Source organism: Onychomys torridus, chromosome 3 (genome assembly GCF_903995425.1).
Source record: "Onychomys torridus chromosome 3, mOncTor1.1, whole genome shotgun sequence".
Lineage (NCBI taxonomy): Eukaryota > Metazoa > Chordata > Mammalia > Rodentia > Cricetidae > Onychomys > Onychomys torridus.
In genome coordinates this window covers 105,425,516-105,449,015 of record NC_050445.1, presented here as the reverse complement: position 1 = coordinate 105,449,015, position 23,500 = coordinate 105,425,516, and the positions used below count along the sequence as shown (strand labels likewise).

Below are 23,500 nucleotides of genomic sequence, written 5' to 3'. Positions count from 1 at the left end.
TGAATCCCAGCATTCAGGAGACAAAGGCAGGCAGATCTCTGTGAGTTGTAGGTCAACCTGGTCTACATTGGGAGTTCCAGACTGGCTAGGGTTACACAGTGAGACCCGGTCTTTAAAAAGCAAAATAAAACAAAACCTAATACTAACATAAATATCACACCTTAAGAGGGGTTTTGTTGTTATTGTTGCTTTTGTGAGTCTTATTGTTTCATAGTCTGACGCCAAACACCTGGCAGACAATGCTCCTGCCCTTAGCCTCCCAGAACGTGGGAACTACAGGCATTTACCACTATGAAAGTTTCCATGTGTATTCACAGGCATGCATGTAGAATGGGAGGCCAGAGGACAGCCTCACCTATTGACCCTTACCTTCTGTCATGTTTGAGACAATGTGTCTGCTGTTCACTTCACTGCTGAGATCGCTGGTCAGCTCTCTAGCAATTCTCCTGTCTCCTCCCCTCCCCCACACCCCACTCCCGCCATAGGGGGCACACTAGGATTATAGACTGGAATCGCTTTTCCATGGATTCTAGGGATCTGGGCTCAGGCTATCTGGTTAATGAAGCAAGTGTTTTACACACTGAGCCGTCTCTCCAGCCTCTAAAAGACTTCAATATTATCAAAAGATGGTCAATATTCAAAATTTCCTAATTCATATTTATTTGTTTGTTTGTTTTGCTTATTTGAGACAATGTATCTCTGTGTATCCCTGGCCCACTCTTTTTTTCTGAATTGTATTCCGGAGCTGGTGAGATGGCTTAGTGGGTAAGGACACTTGCTGCCAAGCCTGATGACCAGAGTGTAATCCTTGGGAGCAAAATGATGGAGGGAGACAGCTGATGCTGGAAGCTGTCCTCTGGCCTCCATACCTGCTGAGAACTTGAAGGAAACTTGCTAAACAAACCAACAAACAAATAAAGGATGGTTTTTTGTTTTCTTTTGTTTTTTGTTTATGTTTTGGTTTTTTGAGACAGGGTTTCTCTGTGTAGTTTTGGTGCCTGTCTGGGATCTTGCCCTGTAGACCAGGCTGGCCTTGAACTTACAGATATCCACCTGGCTCTGCCTCCTGAGTGCTGGGATTAAAGGTGGCACCATCACCACCCGCCCTACAAATATGTTTTCAAAGTAAAAATGGTGCTGGGAATGGTGGCACATGCCTTCAGTCCCTGCCCTCGGGAGGCAGAGGCAGGCAGATCTCTATGAGTTCAAGGCCAGCCTAGTCTCCACAGCAAGTTCCAGGCCAGCCAGAGGTACATAGACAGACCCTGCCTAAAACAAAATTCCCTATAACTTTAGATGTTGTGTGTTTCCCTCCCTGTCCTTACTTATAATTTGCCAAGCTCTTGACATACGAAGACTATTAACTAAAGTGAAGGTACCAACTCACTGTTCTTCCTCTAGGAAAAGTGATGGAGACTTCAGGATCTTCTTCCCAGTCTCAAGACAGCAGTGGAAGCCACAGAGAAACAGAAAACCTAGACTGTAAGTCAGCCCCTCTGAGCACAGCCTCTGGGGAAGTGACCCAGCCTGGGTGGGACCATCAAAGAAGCTGCTCAGAGCAGTGGCCACATCAAACCTGTAGCAGAGCAGTGATTTTCCTTCATGTGCTCCTTCCAGCCTGCTCCCACACTTCTTAGCTGAGCAGGTCCTCAGTTGCTCGCCAGATTTTGAGAAGTTTCTGGACAGCTTGTTTTGGAAGTGGGGAGCGTCTCTAGAAGGTGGGAAGGGTCTCATGCATCTGCCCTTGGAGAAAGGGAAGGTTTAGGGCTTGATCACAGGCCGCCCTCTGTGTGACTTAAGAGAACCCTGAGCCAGTACTGAGTCGGGAGGTCTCCAGGTGGGGTAACGAGGACAAGGGGCGAAAGGGGCTTAGAAGATCCTTTTTTAGGGTCTGTGTGCAGAGGAATGTTTGCCTTGGGCTATCTTTGACACTCCCACCCCTACCTAGGGATCTCTGAGAACCTTGATCTTGGAAACCTTCCATTGGGCTTGGATATTCAGGGGAGTAGTTCTCCCTTTTGGCTTGATGAGTGCTCCATGGAGAGGCTGTACTGTTGCTGGGGGTGGGGCAGGGAGCAGGAAGCACACTCACCATCTTGCCTGTGTGCATCCAGACCAAGAGACAGAGTTCCACAAGCAAGATGGGAAGCCCCAGGAACGATATGAGAGAAAGAAGTCTTCCTCCTCCTCATCTTCTTCTTCCTCCTCATCATCTTCCTCCTCCTCCTCCTCCTCCTCTTCCTCTTCAGGTATAGCAAATATTCTTAGGACTGGGGTGTGACTTGATGGTACAGCACTTGTCTCATATATACAGAGCCCTGGGTTCCATCCCCAGCGACACACACACACACACACACACACACACACACACACACACACACATTTAGAAAACATATAGGGCTGAATTTGTAACAACATTGAAGCGATCATTTATTGAGTACTTACTTCCAGGTACTCTTCCAAGTACTTTACAGGTAAGAACTTGGCCGGTTCTCACAGGAACCCATTAAGGAAGATATAACACTAACGTTAGTTTCATTTTACAGGTGAAGCACAGGGAGGCTGTGTGACCTGCTTTAAGAAAGCTCAGTAGCAAACTGGAAGGTCTTTCTGGGACTGGGGAGTGTGTGGGAGTGGGTTCCTCGCCTGCTCAATTAGAGCCTCAGCACTGTGATTTATTTTACATACTGGGCTTGAGCTTACACTTCCTAGGTTTAGGCTGAGGGTGCAGCTCCGCATTTTTGGGTACTTGTTTAGCACAAAGCCCCAGGTTCCTTCCCCAGCACAGCACAAAACTGGTATAGTGACATACATCTATAATCCTACTACCCAGGAAGTGGAGACAGGAGGGTTAAAAGTGCATGGTCATCCTTAGCTGGTCTGGGCTACATGAATGAATAACTACTAAATAAAGCCAAGGATGATAGCACACACCTTTAATTCATTACAGCACTTGGGAGACAGAGGCAGAAAGAAGGGCAGACTGTTCCAAACTAGCCTGGATCATACAGAGAAACAGCTCCAAGCAAACAGAAAATAAACATACCTTCTAAACCCTAAATTTATGTTATGACTAAATCACAGGCAAAGCTAAAATAATTGTCAATCAGTTGATGGACATTGTCGCTGGCTGATAGAATCTGGAGTAAGTTTTATGTACATTTTCCATATTGTTTGATATTTTGCAATGAAGATCCTTTTTTCTTTCTCATTGATGTATATTTGTAAACTCTAGAAAAAAAGGAAATAGTTGGGCATGGTGGCACAAGCCTGGGATCCCAGCACTCAGGAGACAGAGACAGGAAGATTGCCACAAATCTAAGGCCATTCTGCTCTACATAGTGAGTTCCAGACCAGCAGGACTACATAATGAGACCCCGTCTCAAAAGTAAAAGGGGGTGGGAATAAAGACACTCAACATCTTATTCATTAAGATAAACACACATCTGTTATTTTGATTTGTAGCCAGTCCTCTATATCCATGGACTCTGCATGCTCAGAGCTAGCCCACCAGGAGTGAAAAAACAGACAAACTGTGTCTATACTGAACCCAGATGGCTGCTTTATTGTCATATTACTAAACAACACCAAATGAATGATGTAGCCTTTACACTGTAGTAAGTATTACAAGTAATCTAGAGGTGGTTTAGATAATAGAGAGGGGTCAGCAAGATGGCTCAGTGGGTGACGGTGCTCACTGCCAAGCTGACCACCTGAGTTCAGTCCCCAGGACACACATGAGCCACATGGCAAAAGGAGGAAAGCCACTCCTGAAAGTTGTATTCTGAACTTCCACACATGCGCTGTGGTGTCTGCTTCCTTGATCACACACAAATATTTTTTAAATTAAGAAAAATAATACAAGAGGACACGTACAGTTTCTATGCAAATACTACACTGTCGTGTATAAGGGACTGGTGTGTCTGTTGATTTTGATGTGTGTGGCAAGTCTTAGAACCTTCTCCCATGGGTACCAAGGGACAACCATCTGACCAGACATCTGTGTCAGTTAAAATCACATGAACACTGACTTGGAAGCACAGCTACTTGACTTCCTGGAGTTTTAATGAATCCACAGTGGATCAGGAAGTCCCTACACACACTGAGGGAATTCATCTGGAGCCATCTGGGTCGCCCTGGGAGAAAGCTCTATAGCCCAGAATTCCTGGCTCTGAATTCTTAGACCATTGACTAGTCTAAGGTATACACAACTCAGCCATGCTATACGTACCTTCAGGGTCCTGCTCCAGGCTAGGCAGCCTGAGGCAACGGAAGATGCAGGCTGTGACCTTCAGGAGCTCAGGTGGTTGGAGAGACAAGCATCATCCAGTCCTCATGGTGACTGACTCAGGCACAAGACAGTTAGTGCCATAGAAACCCCAGGTGAGGAGGATAAAGTGAGGGTCTGAGCAGCATGAATAGGGTTCCTATAGGACGTGTGACATCACTTTAACTTCACAATCAAGGAGACAAGTGGGAAAGAGTTCCGGGCCAGTAGACACACAGCAGCAGACACCCAGAGTCCTGTGATATCACGAGCCCTGAGATGATGCAGCGTCGTGCTTGGTGGACTTTCCATAAGATGACACGTCATAGGACTTGGTTGCCTCTTCAGGAAAGCCTCCCCAGGCAGCAGCAGAAGTAAGGCTCAGCCAGAAAATACAGAGAGGACAGTGACACAGAAGGTTAGGAGCCACTGTCCTAACCTGCAGCCAGGCAAAGTCCCTTTCTCCGTGACTGTGGTCCTGGCTCCTTCCAGCCTGAGGCCCTACAGCTTGCATTTGCTTCTCACAGACAGCAGCGATGAGGACCAGCACTCCAGAGGTCCCAGGGAACGCCAAAGGAAGCCTCGAAGGGACGGCTCTCCCGGTAGGCGGCTCCCATTCTTTCCTTTGCTTCTTGCTGGTAGCAGAGCTTAGTGGGCCGGTCCAGGAGGTTCCTCACCAGCTGTTCATACCTGGATGAGTGGGAAACAGCCTACTTACCACCCGGCAACAGCTATAACAGCCAGACAGAGGCAGGAAGCCAGGCTCTGTCTTGGTGATAGTGATGGTTGTCGTTTTGTACATTTTGAGGCAGGGTTTTCACTGTGTCGTCTTGGCTGTCCTAGAACTCACTATGTAGACCAGGCTGACCTCAAACTCGCATAGATCCTCTGCTTGTGCCTCCTGAGTGCTGGGGAAAGTGTGTGCCACCACACCCTGCTTTGTTTGGTTTTGTTTTTGTTTTCGAGACAGGGTTTCTGTTGGTTAAGCGGTGGCGCTTGTGGCAGGCTGCTGCTGGCAGTGGCCATGCCGATGGAGGAGAGTGAGGAGAGTGCTGGATGTATCGGTGACAGTCACGAGCCATGGTTACCTTTCTAGAGCTTTATTGGGAGGGGAGAGGGGGGGGGGAGAGAGGGGGGGGAGGGAGAGAGAGAACAGAGAGAGGAGAGGAAGGAGAGAGTGCGGAAAGAGAAAGCATGCCCGCTTTTTAGGTTGGAACACCGTCACAGGCTGGTGACGTAATTAAGGACAAATCCTTACAGTTTCTCTGTGTAGTTTTGGTTCCTGTCCTGGATCTTGCTCTGTAGACCAGGCTGGCCTTGAACTCACGGAGATCTGCCTGGCTCTGCCTCCTGAGTGCTGGGATTAAAGGCGTGCGCCCCCACCACTCGGTGCTGTATTTATTTTTGATGAGCATTTCTCTAGCTCTGGCATGATAGGTGGCAAGTCACAGAACTCACTTGGCCTCAAATACATTTGTAAAAAAAAAATCTTACACGAAACAGGAAGAAGGGGGCTGATGAGATGGCTCAGCAGGTTAAAGGCACCTGCCACTAAGTTTGATAAGCTGAGCTGCATGCCTGGGACCCACATAGGAGAGAACGGACTTCCAAAAGTTGTCCTCTGACCTCCACATGTGCACTGTGGTGTGAGCTCCATGACCCCACGCAAATAAATAAATATTAAAAAAAGAATCATTTACAAAACAGAAAAGCATTAAGATATTAATAGTAATTATGATAGTGAAGTTGTGAGGCATATTTTTATTCATTCATTTTTGCAATACTGGGGTGGTATCCAGGGTTCATGCAAGTGTTCTTCCACTGAGTTACATTGAGCTACAGTCTCAATATCTCCCTTTTGAAAAATGTATCGTTTATGTGTATGAGTGGTTTGCCTTCATGTATGTATGTGTACCATATGCATGGTGCCCATGGAGGCCAGAAGGGAAGATTGTTCTGCTATGGGTGGGGGTTGGGAGCCGAATCTGGGTCCTCTGCAAGAGCAGCCAGTGATCTTAACCCCTGAGCCATCTTTCTAGTCCTGGGAAATCACTTTTGCCAAAATAAATGAATAAACAAATGTTGTGGAAAGAAAAGAGCATCAGGGAAAGAATGGGAATAATGAATGTCCATCACAGAGCCGGGGACACAAAGTATTTGATAAAAGCTACTACGATACTAGGAGGTGAGCATAGCTCTGTTTCTAGAGATACAACTAGCTGGCGGTCTGGGTATGAAGCTCGCTGCCAAGTCTGTGCTTAGCATGCAGGAGCCCTGAGTTCTATCTCCCACACCAGTAATGATGGTGACAATAAACAAAGCCAACAGCAAATTAAAAACAACAACCCCAAACCAGGAATTCCGGTTTTAGGAGAGACCTGTGGGGTCACTCCGCACTGTGTGTGTTTGGTAGAATCATTTCACTCTTTGTTTTTTTTGTTTTTCTCTCCACCCACCCACCCCCACATGCCTGTGCTGGGATCAGATCAGTGTCTCACACGTGCTAGGCGAGCTCTCTCCCACTAAGCTGTTCCCTGAGCTGTAATCAAACCTTTGAGCCTCAGCTGCCACGCCTGCTTGTGTGCCTTGGTGTCTTCTCTGTACTCTTTCAAAGAGAACCGATAGGAAATATTCAATATAAACACTTAGTCCACCATTGGCACACCTTAGAGCTCAATAAATGACAAGTATTCTTATTATGTAAAAATTTGAAGGTTAATTTATTTGTGGGTATGGGTATTTTGCCTGCCTATATGTATATGTGCCATGTACATGCTTATGCCCACAAAGGCCAGAAAAGGAGCTAGCCTGAAACTGGAATTACAGGCAATTGTGAGCTGCCATGTGGGGGCTGGGAACTGAACCTGGGTCCTCTGCAAGAGCAGCCAGTGTTCTTAACTTCTGAGCCATCTCTCCCACTTGAGGTAACTATTCTTGACTGAGTGTCAGGTCCTGCCGGACCTGCAGTTTCATATCAGTAACAGAACATAGTAACCTCTGGGGCACTGAGGGTAAATAACTGTGACTCTGTTTACCTTTTAGAGACTTCAGATGTAGGGAGATGGAGGTGGTCCTCAGACACTGGGGAGAGTTGACCAAGGTTTGTCTCCACCCAGGTGCTGACCACGGGGAACTGGAGGTGCTGAAAGACGATCTTCAGCTCTATGGAGGTAACTGCCTGTCCCCTGGCTTTGAAGAAGAGAATCACAAGGGCTGAGGGCCCAGTGGGCACAACAAGGGGTGGGGTCTCGTGATCTGAAGACTCCCAGGCAGACACATGAGCCAGTGAGGCCACAGCCATTTAGGAGGGACTGGGGTGCCCTCTACAGTGATTACAATGGTTCGAGGACAGTCAGTCCTCTCTGCTGACTGGAACCCCAACTTTCAGCATGGTTGACTGGTCACCCAACAGATCTGGGCCCCAGATTGCCATCCGCACAATGAGTGCCACCTACTCCACTCTCTTGGGACCCTGCTCTGTTTAAGAACGGCTCAGCTCCCCCAGCCCCATTGGTGAACTGTTTCCAAGAGCCCTGTACGATGGTGAGGAGGTGTAGAAAACACGGAGAGGAAGTGTGAATGACAGGGCACTTCGGTCAGCAGCACTACAATGAAGTAAGAATGCCTACACATTGACCTAGTTCATTAAAGAGCCTGGCAGATGCACACTACCCAGTGAGAGTCAGGACTCCCAACAACCACCTAGTACCCCAACTCCTGGTAATGACCCAGAGAAGCAGCAAGAAATGCAGGTACACTCAGAGGAAGAAGATCCACATATTGGAATATAACACATGGTTGCCTCTGTGTGCTGGCATTGTGGGTGATCTTTATATTGTTTTATTTGCTTATCTGAATTTACTTATTCACTTATTTTAGCACTAGAGACTGAACTCAAGAATGGTTTCTTTGTTGTTATTTTGATTTTTTTTAAAAAGATTTTTATTTTTACTTTGTTTTAAAGATTTGTTTATTTTAATTTGTGTATGAGTGTTTTGCCTATATGTATGTCTGTGTACTGTGTGCATGCCTGTGGAGGCTAGAAGAGGGATCTGGATCTCTTAGAATAAGAGTTACAAACAGATTCGAGCCGCCATGAGGGTGGGGACCAAACCCAGGTCCTCTGAAAGAGGAGCAAGAGGAGCAATTTCTCCTGTCCCGTATTTTGATATCAGTTTCTGCGTGTGGGTTTATGAATATGATCGCAGTGGCAAAAGAGGCCAGAAGAGGGCATCAGATTCCCCTGAAGATGGAGCTACAGGAGGTAGTGAGCATCTTGTACACTTAACCACTCCGTCATCTCTCCAGTCCCTATTTTATTTTGTTTTAAATAAAAAGTGCTAGCTTTCCATGGCTTGAGGTGGGGGGTGACTGATCATTAGATGGAGCAGGAGCCCATCAGCCTGCTCCGGTCCCCACTCAGCCTACACCAGATCAGCATAAGTTTCCAAGTTGGCCCTACCTTCCTCCGAAGTGCCTCTTCTCAGGAGAGCACCATCATGTATGTGCTCACTGATTCTCCTTCCATGCAGGTGCCGCTGGGGAAATGGTGCTTGCTGGGGAGACAGGTGAGTACCCAGGAAGGGGAGGGAGTCAAGGATACTGGAGTTGAGTGAGGTCTATTGTCCTGATGAGGCACTCTAGGGTCCTGGCCGTGAGACACCGGAGCTCCAGGGCCACTTAGGGACCTAACTGCAAGCAACAGGCAGGAGAGGAGTTGTGGGGCATTGGAATGGGGGTCCAGGCAAGAGGAAGCAGACATCAGCCAGCTAGGAGAGGTTCTTTGAATCCCATGGCTGGAGAATTACCCAGAGCCTTTTCTTTTCTTTCTTTTTGTTTTGTTTTGTTTTTCGAGACAGGGTTACTCCATGTAGTTTTGGTGCCTGTCATAGATCTTGCTCTGTAGACCAGGCTGGCCTCAAACTCACAGAGAGCTGCCTGGCTCTGTCTCCCAAGTGCTGGGATTGAAGGCGTGCGCCACTGCCTTTTTTAGTGACTAGTCACTGGGGTGAAAGCCCCTGGCAAGGAGCCAATCTGGCACTAACACTAAGTTTCTCATTTCTAGGACTCCGAAGGAGAGGTTCCGGCTCAGCAGGGGGTAAATATATAAGCTCCAAGGACAGCCAGAGGCTGTGTGGATTCCAGAGGGGCCAGAGAGGACCACTGATGGTCTGAGAGAGTGTGCCAGTTTTAGAAGGGATGTCAACACCCACATAATTCAGAAAGAAGTCTCCATCATAGAGGAAATGGAAGGAAGAACAGGGCTAAGCCTATATAGAGGGATGAAGAAGTCAGCGAGGGTCCGGGGACAGCTACCCTTACCTTCAGGGTCCTGCCTGTCGCTCCTGCTGGGAGCACCGACTGACACACACAGACACCCAGCGAATCAAGTCTCTAAGTTCAGAGTGGCAATCTACAGAACACATCTCTCTCTCTTCCATTCTTAAGGAGAAGTGGAGGCCTCCCAGTTAAGAAGGCTGAACATAAAGAAGGACGGTAAGTAAGTTGGTGTTCAGGAGCTGAGCTCACCTGGCTGGTCCAGATTTCTGTGTGTGTAAGATGGCTGGCAGCTAGAACGATAATAACCCTACTCACCTCTTTCTTGTACCCCACAGTTAGCAAAGTCCTCGGCTCTGATCTCACCTAGGAGTGTGGGGCCGGTTTACAAGCAGTGATGCCTATCTTTTCATGTAGAAGCCACTGAGCCCCACGGTTGGTGCAGGCCTTACAGCTAACAAAGGGAATGGCCTTTCACGCTCTCTTTGCTATGCGTGAAAACACTGGGAGATAAATGTTTCTCATGCCCGATGGGGGACTTAGTTAGGTTTTGGGATTCATGAAGTTCTACTAAAGAGGTGATGAGACCCTCAGACCTTTCTCTGCTCCAAGCCTGGAAGACTGTGAGGGTAGGGAAGGAGACTTGTTTTTTTGTTTTTAAAGATTAAAAAAAATTTTTTTAATTTATTTGAGTGCTTGTGCCTAAGGAGGCCAAAAGAGGGTAGAGCCTCTGGAGCTAGAGTTACCGGTTGTAGGCTGGTAGAGATGGGTGCTGTGAACCCACCTTGGATTTCTGCAATAGCAATACTCATGGCTGAGCCATCTCTTCAGCCCTCACATTTTTTGATTAAACAAGTGGCAGCTGTTCTAGAAGAATCTTGAGCTACTTCACACACTCCTATTTTTCGGGCACGGAGACACCTGGGCTTTAAGCACTCTCTTAGTCCTGGTTCCTGACCATCAGAGTGTTCTATTGGGCTGGGGGTGAGGGTGGGGCATAAAAAGGCTCATTGGACTGAAATCCAGAGTCTCAAAGTACAGGCCACATCCAGCTTGCTTCGAGACACGTAGGGCGCATTATGCTCCAAAGGAAGAAGGCAATCCCCCTCTGTCTCTGGACACCTGAGACTTTGGTTTAGCCTTGGCCTTGCTCATTGCCCTTGAGAAAGATGCTGCCCCAGACAGGAGCAGGATTTGCTCTCTCTGTTCTAGGCTGCCTTTGTTTTGTTTAGTGTATGGGAGACAGTGTTTTATTCTGTCTTGATCATCCTTCCTGTGTAACCCGACTGACCTCAAACTTTGGGTCTTTTTGCTTCAGCCTCCCCAGTACCAGGATCACGGGTGTGCACCACCACGCCTGACTTCCCTTAAACTCTCTTTTGTATTCCCCTCTCCTGAGGAAGCAGGGAGACCGCTGTTGGCTTTGGTGACATCCTTACCCTCACTGCCTTGTACCCCAAAGTCCAGCCTCTCTCATGCCTGTTAGCCTCAGAAGTTTGCACTCGGTGACTTTGCACATTTTACAATTGTTTTTAATGCTCACTCAGTAAATTAATTCCTGAGCACCCCTGTATGGCTGCTCTAACTACTGAGTTTTCTCGGGCAGGAGACTGACTGGGATCCTCCTTCTTTAAGACCTAGAACCTGGGGACCGATAAACACAGAAATAAAACCCACGCTGTGTGGCTGTACATGTTTCAAAAATAATGAAGAGACATAGAGCTGAAAAGGGGCTCCTGGGGTGCTATTTAACACTGCCTGGTCAAGGGCAGCAATACTGCCATTTGTAAAACAAGAGGAGGCTGGATGGATGGTTCAGTGGTTAAGTACATTTCTCTTTTGTCAGAGGAGTGGTGTTTGGGATCCCAGTACCCATATCAGGTCCCTCAGAAATGCCTGTAACTCTAGTTCCAAGGGATCTGATGCCCCCTTCTGACTTCTGTGGGTACTTGATGCATGCTCATGTGGGGGCATGCATGCACCCATATACAAATAAAATAAAAAATAGAACAGTTGGTCATGGTGGTACATACCTTTAATCCCAGCAGTAGGCTGGCAGAGGCAGTTGGATTCTGTGAGTTCCAGGCCAGCCAGGGTGACATAGTAAAACACTATCTCAAATAAATAAATAAGTAGCTGGGCATCGTGGCATACATCTTTAATCCCAGGACTCTGGAGGCAGAGGCAGGTGGATCTCTGTGAGTTCAAGGCCAGCTTGGTCTACACAGAGATTTTTTGATTTTTGTTTTTTGGAGGATCCAACCCAGGGCCTTGTGCTTGCTAGGCAAGCACTCTACCACTGAGCTAAATCCCCAACCCTACATAGAGAGTTTTAAATCATCCAGGGTTACAGATAAAGCAAACAAACAGCACACACACACACACAAATAAAAAATGAGAACAGGCATGGTATCATGGTACATACCTGTAACCCTGTACTCTGAAAGCTGAAGCAAAAGAACCCTGAGTTAAGTTGAAAGTAACCACCCTGGACTGCACAGAGACCCTGCCTTGAAAAACAAAGCAAAAAATAAAAAGGAGAGCGTTGTGGTGATGGGGTGGGATGGAGTGTGGGGAGAGAGACAGAGAGACAGACAGACAGACAGACAGAGAGAGAGAGAGAGAAACTAGCTGCCACTCTTTCTTGCAGATGAGTTTTTCCATTTCGTTCTCCTTTGCTTTGCCATTGGGTCCTTGCTGGTGTGTTATCACTACTATGCAGGTGAGGCTCCCTGGGGACCTTGGAAGGGGCTGCATGGGAGGATAGGGGGTTGACTTACAACCCAAAGGCTAACTGTTCTTTCCTCACTGCTCTTGAAGACTGGTTCATGTCCCTCGGAGTCGGCCTGCTCACCTTCGCCTCCCTGGAGACCATCGGCATCTACTTCGGGCTGGGTAAGTGGTCCTATCGAAAAGCTACACAGACCCCCAGGCTCCTGGAGGGAGAGGTGGTTGCTGGGCCAGCCATCACACTTGCCAAGAGTCGTGATCTAAACTTTTTTAAAAAGTAAATTCCTTATGTTTGTGTTTTCTTTCTGACCACATGTGAGGTCAGTGAAAGGTCCTTGGCAGAAGCTTGTGGAAAAGGGGAGGGGGCAGTTCCACAAAAACAGTTTAAATTGGTAAACACGCATAGCTCCTCAGATACTGAAAACAAGCTGGTGGAGCCAGACATCAAGGTCGCTGGGTTTCCTGTCCCTGTTATTCCTGCCTGTGACTCTTTTCCATGTAATAACCACAGCACTGTTATTGACGTTAGCCTAAAATTGCATGTCAAGGCTTTGTTTGCGTGGGGTGTGCCTCGGTCCTGGGGCGGCAGGGAAGGAGCCTGACCCTGGGGCCCTTTCAGGGGCCACCATCCTGACCAACATTTCCCCTTGCTTCTGAGCAGTGTACCGGATCCACAGCGTACTTCAGGGCTTCATCCCCCTCCTTCAGAAGTTCAGGCTGCCAGGTAATGGTGCTGCACATTTCCCATCCAAACTCTCTCCTGATCGGGCTTTCTTCTTCAAAAGAGGTTTGCAGTCCAGGGAAAGTCCTGGAGGCAGGAGGCTCAGGCTCCAGTTCTGCCTCTGCTCTGTGACCCCAGACAGCCTTTTTCTGTGCTGGCAATGGAACCCAAGGCCTGCAGCATGCTACACAAACCACAATCCAGCTGTCTGTAGCCTCTTTGAGCCTCAGGTTTCTCAGCTGGAAAATTGATGTAATTCTTTCTGCACGGGGTGGCCCATCAAGTAAAGAAGGATGCAGAGAGCTGTAAGCATAAACACTGAAGAAAAGCAAAGAACTTGTACTCCCCAAATGCTACTTCCTCCCTGGTTGTATTAAGTAACTTTGTAGTTGCCTTTGAAATAGCCTGGGCTAATGTCGATTCTCTATGAGTATGTGTGTGTGTGTGTGTGTGTGTGTGTGTGTGTGTGTGTGTGTGTGTTGGCTAGGATGGGACCCAAGGCTTCACATATGCTAAGAAATTGCTCTGCTACAGAGCCATACTCCCACCCATTGTCTTTGACCAGCAGCCCAGCAGCTTTGTACTTGGTGATGTTGTGCCTCAGAATCTGGAAGCCAGGGAGAGAGAGTGTGTCTCTGTGCTGGGGGTGGGGGTGGGGGTGGTAATGTCTTCTCCACAGCTATGGACTATGGGGACCCACAATGCCTTCAGGAAAGGCCACTGGCTACCTTCCCTGTGTTTTGTGGGCCTTTGAGGTGGTGGTGGGGTCAGGCCTTGACTGCCTGCAGAATCCTATACCATCCTGCAAGCTTTGCTTTCCAGGGTTCAGGAGAAGCGACTGAGGACGTTGCCTGAGAGCAGCTGACCACTCCCCCACGTGACCACTGTCACCACTGCTGTACCTGAGCCCAGAAGACAGAATGACATGCTGGATGCCACCAGGAGGCCACGCCTGGGCAATAAAGAGCTATTTTCTTCCATGTGGTCTCAGTGTTGGCACCAGTGGGCAGGCTCTCATTCTGTAGATTAACACACAGTCGGCAGGGGGAAGAGAGAAGGGATGGCCTCTAAGTCAGCAAGAAGGACCTAGGACACCATTGCTCTTAGGAGCAACATGAGTCCTGGGCCCCACAGGCTGGCATCTGTGGGCTTGGGTCTCTCTCGTATCCTCAGGCCATGCCCAGTTCCTGCAGAGCCATCCTGGGACCAACAGTCTACTACCCTGAGGCAGGGAACTACTAGGCTGGGTCCCTAGGGGAACCTGTTTCAGGTAAGATGCCTGGGACTAAAGCTGTGGCCCCATCACCTAATGACCACCCTGTTGTCCTTGGATCCCTTCAAAACTCAAATAAACATTCTGTTCCCTATGCTAAAAAGGGTCGACTGAATATTCCTTTAGGATTCTTTTTTGTTTTTAATTTTTTACACGGTCTCTCATGTTGCCCATGCTGGCTCAAGCTCTCTATGTAGCTGTGGCAGTTTGAATATAATTGATCCCCATAAGCTCATTGGGAGTGGTACTATTAGGAGGTGTTGCTTTGTTGGAGTAGATGTGGCCTTGTTGGAGGAAGTGTGCTGCTGTGGGGGTGGGCTTTGAGGTCTCCTATGCTCAAGATATGCCCAGTGTCTCAGACCATTTCCTGTTGCCTGCGAGTCAAGATGTAGGACTCTCAGCTCCTTCTCCAGCACCATGTCTGCCTATATACCACCATGATGATATATATATATACCAGGATGATAATGAACTAAACCTCTGAAAATGTAAGCCACCCCAATGAAATGTTTTTCCTTTATAGGAGTTGCTGTGATCATTGTGTCTCTTCACAGCAATAGAAACCCTAAGACAGAGGCCAAGGCTAATGTTGAATTCCTGCTCCTCTTGCCTCCACCTCCTGAATGCTGGGATCTTAGGTGTGTGCCAATGTACCTAGTATAATGTGTGGCTAGGAATTGAACCCCGTGCCTGTGCCTGGTAGGCAAGCATGCTACCAGCTGAGCTATATCCCTGGCACTCCTTTAGGTCTCTTGAGCATGAGAACACATTTGGAGACTCTTTTGAACCCATAAGTGAGCACTTATCCAATTGCATAGAGTATAAACAAGTATGTACATATAGTGACTTGTATAAATTCAGGACTTCATTTGCACAGGTGGGGATGGGAGGAGGGGGTTTGCAAACATTCCTGTGGAAAAAATGTATGTGTGTGTGTGTGTGTGTGTGTGTGTGTGTGTGTGTGTATGTGTGTGTGTGTGTTGGAGACCTGGCTCGGAACATACCTCAAGTTCACAAAGCTCTGGATTTAACGCCAGCAACATACAAACTGGGCATGGTGTTGCATGCACTGGGGAGGTGAAGGCAAGAGTATTGGAAATTTAAGACCAGCCTCAGCTACACAAGGAGTTCAAGAGCAGTCTGAGTTAATGAGATTCTATGTCAAAAAATAACAGGGGTGTGGGATTTGGTATTCTCAGATTAACAAATCTAAAGAGTAGCCCTGCCTGGTTAGGAACTGACTATGTAGACCTGGTCTGGAACTACCTGCCTCTGAGTCTCCAGTGCTGGGACTAAAGGTGTGTGCCGCCATGCCCAGCTCAGAGGACAACTCTTAGGAGTTGGTTGCTTTCTTCCACTCTGTGGGATAGAGGATACCAAGCCCAAGGATGCAAGGCTGGCCCTGGTGCCCTGCTGAGTCATCTTGTTGGTTCAGCTCTAGACTTTATATCAAGGGCAACAATGCCAAGCTACAGAACAAAAAAAAGAGACCATGCATGTCCTCATGCGCCTGTAACTCCAGTGCTCAGGACACAAAGGCAGGAGGGTCATTGCAAGCTGGGGGGCTAGCCTGACTGGTGATTTCTGATGGTCTCTTTGGGTACTGCACACATGTGACCTCCAAGGGCATGAGGCACACAAGTTGTGCACAGACATAGACTCAGACAAAACACTCATACACATAAAATAAAATACATAAATCTAAAAAGAAATATAATAAAAGTTTTAGGACAGAATTACCATATGATCCAGAAGCTTCACTTCCAGGAATATATACAAAAGATCTTTTGTTTTGTTTTTTTGTTTTTCAAGACAGGGTATCTCTGTGTAGCTTTGTGCCTTTCCTAGAACTCACTCTGTAGTCCAGGCTGGCCTTGAACTCACAGGGATCCGCCTGCCTCTGCCTCCCAAGTGCTGGGACTAAAGGCGTGCGCCACCACCCGGCACAAAAGATATTTTAAGAGCTATTTGACCACCTCTGTTCATAACAGAAATGTTCATAATAGGCTAGTTGTAAGAATAAGCATGTAGTACCAACACATAGGAGGCTGAGGCAGGAGAGTCACTGTCTTGAACCTAACCTGGGTTATATAGCAAGATCCTGTTTCAAAAAGCCAAAATTATAAAAAATGAGAAAATACATTTTTAGAAAATAAATTGTAGGGGCTGGAGAGATAGGTCAGTTAGTAAGGTGCTTCTCAGGTGACCATGAGGACCCAAGTTCAATTTCCAGGTGACCATGAGGACCCAAGTTCAATTCCCAGTACCCACATAAAAAGCGAGGTGTGGCAAATAGTGCCAGCCTTGGGTGGGGTGGTGGTTCAGAGACAGGTGAATCTCTGGGGCTTGCTGGCTAGCCAGCTAACCAGCTAGCCCCCTGTCTTGGTAAGAGACTCTGTCCCTAAAACAAAGTGATTGCCTCTGGACTGCCATGCATAACCATGCCACACACATAAATATACTTGCACTCCCATGTAAAAGCCAAAAACTTAAAATTGAGTGGCACTATTAGAAGGTGTGGCCTTGTTGGAGTAGGTGTGGCTTTCTTGGAGGAAGTGTGTCACTGTGGAGGTGGGTTTTGAGGTCTCATATGCTCAAGTCACAACCAGGGTTACAGTTCATTTCCTGTTGCCTTCAGATTAAGAACTCTTAGCTCCTTCTCCAACACCGTGCCTGCCTGCATGCTGCCATGCTTCTTGCCATGATGATAATGGACTAAACCTCTGAAACTGTAAGCCAGTCCCAATTAAATGTTTATAAGAGTTGGCACTGTCATGGTATCTCTTCACAGCCATAGGAATCCTAAGACACAGTAATAGAAACTGTAGGGCACCCAGAAAATCCTTTAAAACTAAATAAAGCTGACATGGCAGTGTGGGCTTCTGATTTCAGTGCTGGGAGGCAGAGGCAGCAGGATACCTGGGCAGGCTGGCCAGCCAGGTCAGCCACACCAGGGAGCTTCAGGTTAAGTGATAGATCCTGTCTCCAAACATGAGGTGATGAAGTGGGGTATGGTAACACACACCTTTGAATCAAGGACTCCCTCCAGAGGCAGAGGCAGGCAGACCTCTGTGAGTTCCAGGCCAGCCAGGGCTACATAGAGAGACCCTGTCAGAAACAACCTAAAACAGTAGTGCGCCACCATGCAGGTGCTGGGGACTGAATCGCAAGATCACGAATTGCTCTTGATGGCTGACCCTTCTCTCCAATGCCCAGAAACATGATATTGAGTGAAAATAGATGACTTTATCTATACATCTTCCCAATCAGAAGCTTGCTTGTTTAAAGATACTTTGATAATTAAACACAAAGCAAAGAGATGCAGGCACATACCTGCAGCTAGGGGGCGATGTGTGTTTGCCTGGGCGGGTGTTGCCTAAGGTACTGACAAAGACCCATTTCTTCGTTTTTTGTTTGTTTGTTTTTTTTTCCCTTTCCTTATTAGAGCTTTATTGGGAGAGAGGGGGAGAGGGGGGAAAGAGAGGGAGAGAAGAAGAAGAAGAAGAAGAAGAAGAAGAAGAAGAAGAAGAAGAAGAAGAAGAAGAAGAAGAAGAAGAAGAAAAAGAGAGAGAGAGAGAGAGAGAGAGAGAGAGAGAGAGAAAGGACCAGAGAAACAGAGAGACCACATGGAGGGAAGAGAGCAGAAAGAGAAAAAGGGACATTTCTTTGGTTTTTAAGACATAGTCTTGGGCTGGAGAGATGGCTCAGAGGTTAAGAGCACCGACTGCTCTTCCAGAGGTTCTGAGTTCAAGTCCCAGGAACCACATGGTGGCTCACAACCATCTGTAATGAGATCTGGCACCCTCTTCTGTATAAATAAATCTTAGAAAGAAAGAAGAAAAGACACAGTCTCTGCAGATAGCCCAGGCTGTCCTCAAACTCAAATCCTGTTGCCTCAGCAACCTGAGTGCTGGGGTTAAAGGCATGTGCCATGCCAGACTTCTGGATGCTTTTCTATGCATTAATTCCACAATAAAAATTAAGGGCTGGAGCTGGAGAGGTGGGCCAGCAGTTAATTGTGCATGGAGCTCTTCCAGGGGACCCAGGTTCTGTTCCCCACACTTATATTGGGCAGCTCACAACCACCTTTAACTCCAGCTCCAGGGAGATCCAACACATCTGGTCTCTGAGGCCACATACATCCACATGCACACATGTCAGCACACAGATATACACACATACACATAATTAAAAATAAAATCTTTAAAAAAAAAAATAAGGGCTGAGGATGTTGTCTAGCATACATGGAGTCCTGGGTTGGATTCCCAGCAATAAACACAAAAATATTTAAACCATGCATTAAATTTTAAAAAGTGCCTATAGGGGGGGGCAAGGAAGAGAGAAAGAAAGTGGAGAGAGGGGAGAGGGAGGGAGGGAGGCTGAGGAAGAAGAGTGGGGCAGGCTGGAAGTGGGGATCCACCTGCTTTGCTCAATTGTAGGGGCTATTACTGTATATGGACACAAGAGGGGGTGATAACCAGTGAGCAGCTAAGGAATCCAGGTTTCCCTAGCAACGGAGAAAAACATTGAGCAGGAAGTTTCTGAGACTCAGTTGAAGGATTTCAGCTCTGCACCTGCTTGGGGCAGGGCTTGCTCCTGGCACCTGGAGCCTTCTGTTGAGTCTTGAGTGCCCTTGACCTTTTGTGGCGTTCTCCTGGACATGAGGTCAGATCTGCAGGGATGAGGGGCTGAGCCCCGGTTCTGCCTTCTTCCCTGACCTTTTCTGTAAGACTCCGACCCCCCTGGCGTTTCTCTCAAAAGGGGAGAAAAATAAATGCATACATGGAGTCCTGGGTTGGATTCTGAGACTTCCAGGTATACATGATAGAAGGATTTGGGATGTGAAGAACATTCTCAGGTTAGTTAATGAAGACTTTAACAGGTAAGTATTAGGTAAATTTAGGTAAATATTAGGTAAATCCTGTGGAGTAGTAATAACAAACTCAAGAAGTATCCCTGTGAAGAGGCTGGGGCGGGGCTCTATGGCTGAGTGTTCTGGCATTGCAGTTAGGCCAATCTACGGTTTAAATCTTGGCTGGCCCTGTGGCACTGTCAGGAGGTGCTGGGACCTTTAAGAGGCGGGGTCTACTTGGACAAGTGTTACTTCATTGGGTGCAGGTTCTTGCAGGGACTAGATGGACCAGTTGTCCTGTGGCAGACTTTTCCTGGGGAGACACACACACACACACACACACACACACACACACACACCCCCCCCACATCTAATCTCCCAGAAAGGGAACTCCATGACAGACCCAGGTAATATCCGTACCAAGGTCTAACGTGTAACTACTGAGTTTTTATTGGACTTACCAACAGGAGTGTGGGGGAGGGGTTACTTACGGGAGCAGGTGTGACTCAAAAACAGCTGCATCACCAAAAACCCCAACAGGGTGACGACTCACAAAAGCTGCAGCCCTGGAGCTCTGTGCACAACATGCAGGCAGCTGACAAATCCGAGATATCTCCCCTCTGCAGCTGCCTGTTCCTTACGGAAAGCGTCCCCGAATGTGGCCTTTTGTTTACCTCCGTGGTCTCCCGAGCTACCCCCTCCCGTCCCCACCCCGCTCCCCCAACCCTGGAGGGAAAGTTTGGATTCTGAGGAGTCTGTTACCCAAAACCAGCCCTTTCCTGCCTCTTTTCTGCACCGGCTCTGCTCACCACTGACGGTGAGACTAGCGATCTCCTTTGAGACTAGCGATCTCCCTGGCTCCAGCTTCGATGTTTGACTGCACCACAAACCCAAACGTCTGAAACCAAGAGCCAGAATGAAGCTTTCCCCCTTTTAATTTGAGTCTCTGCAGAATTTGTCAAAGTAGTAGAAATCTGGCTCACAAATGGAAAAATAAATGGAGACCCCGAGCTGGAGAGACAGTTGACGGTTAAATAATCGTGGCTCTTACCCAGGGCGGACACTGGATTCCCAGCACCCACACAGGACAGTTCAGTCACCTGTAACAACAGCTCCGGGGATCTGGTGTCCTTTTCTGGCCTCTGAGGGCACTGCATGCTCGTCCTGCATACTCCCTCTCCACCCCACACATGTGGGTATATATGTAACTAAAAACAAAATAAATCCGTAAAAGACAGAGAAAAGAAACTGAGACTCATCACAGAGACTAAACAGAATGACGTCCAGTCCAATTTACAAAAGAAGAAATATTAAAAAGTATATGGTGTCTCTTCACAGCAAAAGAAACCCTAACTAAGACAGAGGAGAACTTGAAGTCATTTCTCTCCTTCTACCATGTGGGTCCTGGGGATTAAACTCAGGTCTTCAAGCTTAGTAAACACCTCTACCCACTGAGCCACCACACCAGTCTTTGTTTTAGTTTGAAACAATCTTGCTATAGATCCTAGACTGGCCTCAACTTTGCAACTCTTCTGTCTCAGCCTTCTGAGTGCTGGGATTATAGGCACCAACTACCACACCTAGTTTTTCAAGCATTTTCTTTATCATTTGGTAAGGCATGCTTGTGCCAAGAATGTCAGGAAAATTAAGAATATTGAAAAAGGAATATTAAAAATACTCAGCAGGTAGTGGTACCACATACCCTTAAGCCTGGGAGGCAGAGACAGGCAGATCTCTGTGAGTTTGAGGCCAGCCTGATCTACAGAACTAGTTCCAAAACAGCTACACAGAAAGACCCTGCCTTGAAAAACAAAACAATACAAAACAAAAAACAAAAAACAAAAAAAAAACAACCCAACCAACCAACCAACAAACAATAAAACCATACCCACTGAGTGGCGGTGGCACACACCTTTGATCTCAGCACTTGGGAGACAGAGGCAGGTGGGTCTCTGAGTTTATTCGAAGCCAGCCTGGTCTACAGAGTTCCAGGACAGCCAGGGATATACAGAGAAACCCTGTCTTGAGGGGAAAAAATCCACACTCCCTTCAATAAGGAAACACTGTAATAATACCTTAGGGCTTGTGGTCCTTGAACCTGGGACCCACATCACAATCACCTGATTAAAAGAAAGCCTTATTTGTTTATTTATTTATGTATCTCTGTGCATGCACTTGCCACAGCTCAGAGGTCAGAGGACCACTTCCCTACCCTACACATAAGTCTTAGGATGGATGTGGTGGCTCATGTCTATTATCCAACCACCGGAGAGGCTGAGATGGGAGGAGCCCTGCCAACCTGAGGCCAGCCTGGGCTACACAGCGAGGCCCTCTCTCCAAAGGAACAAAAACCAATTGAGGGATGGTGGGGAGATGGCCCAGTCAGTGATGTACTTGCTCTACAAACACAAAGCCAGCATCTCAGCATCCCCAGCACGCTGGGGAGGCCAGGGGTGGTGCTGGCAACTGTTATCCCAGCCCTGGGGATGCGGGGACAGGAGGATGTTCACTGGCCACCCAGCCTAGATCAATCAATGAGCTCCAGCCCAGTGAGAGGCCTCCATCTCGAAGGCGGCAGAGGTGGAGTGATCAAGGAAGATATTTAGCCATTGGCCTCTGGCCTCCACACAGAGCTACACGTTCATGAGTATGTACATGCACATATACTAAACAGAAAAATAATTTTTTAAAGATTTATTTATTATGTAGACAGCATTATGACTGCAGGGCAGAAGAGGGCACCAGATCTCATTACAGATGGTTGTGAGCCACCATGTGGTTGCTGGGAATTGAACTCAGGACCTCTGGAAGAGCAGTCGGTGCTCCTAACCTCTGAGCCATCTCTCCAGCCCCAGAAAAATAATTTTTAATTTTGAGCACTTTACATTTTTAGCACAGTCCCAAGTAGCATTGAGACTGCTATTCCCTGGACCCACTTTGAGGACTGTTACCTTAGTGCATCATCCATGGAGTCTCTCTGTAGGCTGAGGATGTAGGCCTGTGTGTTTCATGCATTCTGGAAGCACCAAAGAGAGCTGGTTGTTATGGTGCATACCCATAATCCCAGCACTCAGGAGGTGGAGGCCAGAGGATCAGAAAGTTTAGGGTCATCCTCAGCTACATATGATTGGAGCCAGCCTGGGCTACATAAGACACCCCCACTCCCATGCACATTTGTGACTTCAGCGTGCTGCACACATAGACTCCTCACCCTTCAAAAGATAGGCACGTGCCTTTCCAGTGGTGCCCTAACATCTAAATTATTGGTGTGTCCTTAATTACCAATCACCTGAATAAGATTATCGTAATTGTTCATTTATTCCCTTAATTACCTAAATTATTAGTATTGTTTCCAATCCTACAAGTGGAGCAGTTGAGTCAGAAGACAGGCATGAGCTGGGTGTGGTGGCACATGCCGTGAGCCCAGCTCTAGTGAGGCTAGAGTGGGAGGATTACTGCCAGTTTGAGGCCAGCCTGGGCTACATAGTGAGTTCCAGGCCAGCCTGGGTTTATAAGTATATAAATGAGACCTAATTGGGGTGGGAGAGAGAGGAATGTTTTTCAGCCTTAGAATATAATGATTGCCATACACTGTGGGCTGTGTGTGTCATGTCCTCTGATACCCATATGCCACTAATTAATTAATGCAGTCTGTACTTGTCAAATGATACTTTGTGTCAAGTACTCTGGGGATTCAGAGTTGAGCAAGATGGAGGGGTAGATACTATTATTATGCCCATTGTACAGATGAGGAAACTGAGACCCTGGAGGTGATTTGCCTGAGAACACTGCCAGAGACTGCTCCCTTGTTGGTACATTGGTATCTCTGAGCTGAGGATGGTGATGTTCACCTGTAATGCCAGCAGAATATTACAGCCAAAAAGGCCAAGTCAGGAGGATTTGGAGTTCAAGTCCAGCCTGTGGTACATAGTGAGTTCCAGGCTTGCTATGTATAAGCAGGGAGACCCTGTCTGTGGTCGGGGGAGGAGACTCCAGCATCCTCAGGATGCTCTGGTTTGTGGGGGAGAGGGTGTTTGTTTTAGGTACAGCTTGTTTTAATCCCCTTTGATGAGGCCCCCACCCCTTTCTCCTTTCCATTGCAATCCTGGAAACAAATCAAATGGCGAAATGTATTGTCATGTAGCTTGGGAGAGAAAGCCTGTCCAAACATTGCTGGAGTAAACACTTTCTACATTGAGTCTGATTTCCCACTCTTAAGGAATATTTATTCATTTGTATTTATGTGTGTTTGTCCATGTGTGTGTATTTGTATTTGTCTGCATGAGTCCGTGTGTCCATGTGTATGTGTGTGTCCATGTGTGTCCATGTCTGTGTGTGTGTCTGTTTGTGCCCGTGTCTGGGTCCGTGTGTCCGTGTCCG

The 23,500-nt window shown here is 47.4% G+C and overlaps 1 protein-coding gene across 2 annotated transcripts; it reads left to right on the top strand.

The window, feature by feature from the left end:
• The first annotated feature begins 1,409 nt into the window (after positions 1-1,409).
• On the top strand, positions 1,410-13,837 carry Tmem40 (transmembrane protein 40). Of its 2 annotated transcripts, XM_036182752.1 has the most exons (11): positions 1,410-1,482; positions 2,115-2,249; positions 4,795-4,869; positions 7,384-7,437; positions 8,800-8,835; positions 9,333-9,365; positions 9,716-9,763; positions 12,195-12,266; positions 12,365-12,439; positions 12,936-12,998; positions 13,818-13,837. In XM_036182752.1, the coding sequence occupies exons 1-11, from the start codon at positions 1,410-1,412 to the stop codon at positions 13,835-13,837; spliced, it is 684 nt and encodes a 227-aa protein (XP_036038645.1). The 2 variants fall into 2 exon arrangements, with proteins under 2 accessions (XP_036038645.1, XP_036038646.1); XM_036182753.1 differs by lacking the exon at positions 4,795-4,869.
• Positions 13,838-23,500: the final 9,663 nt, after the last annotated feature.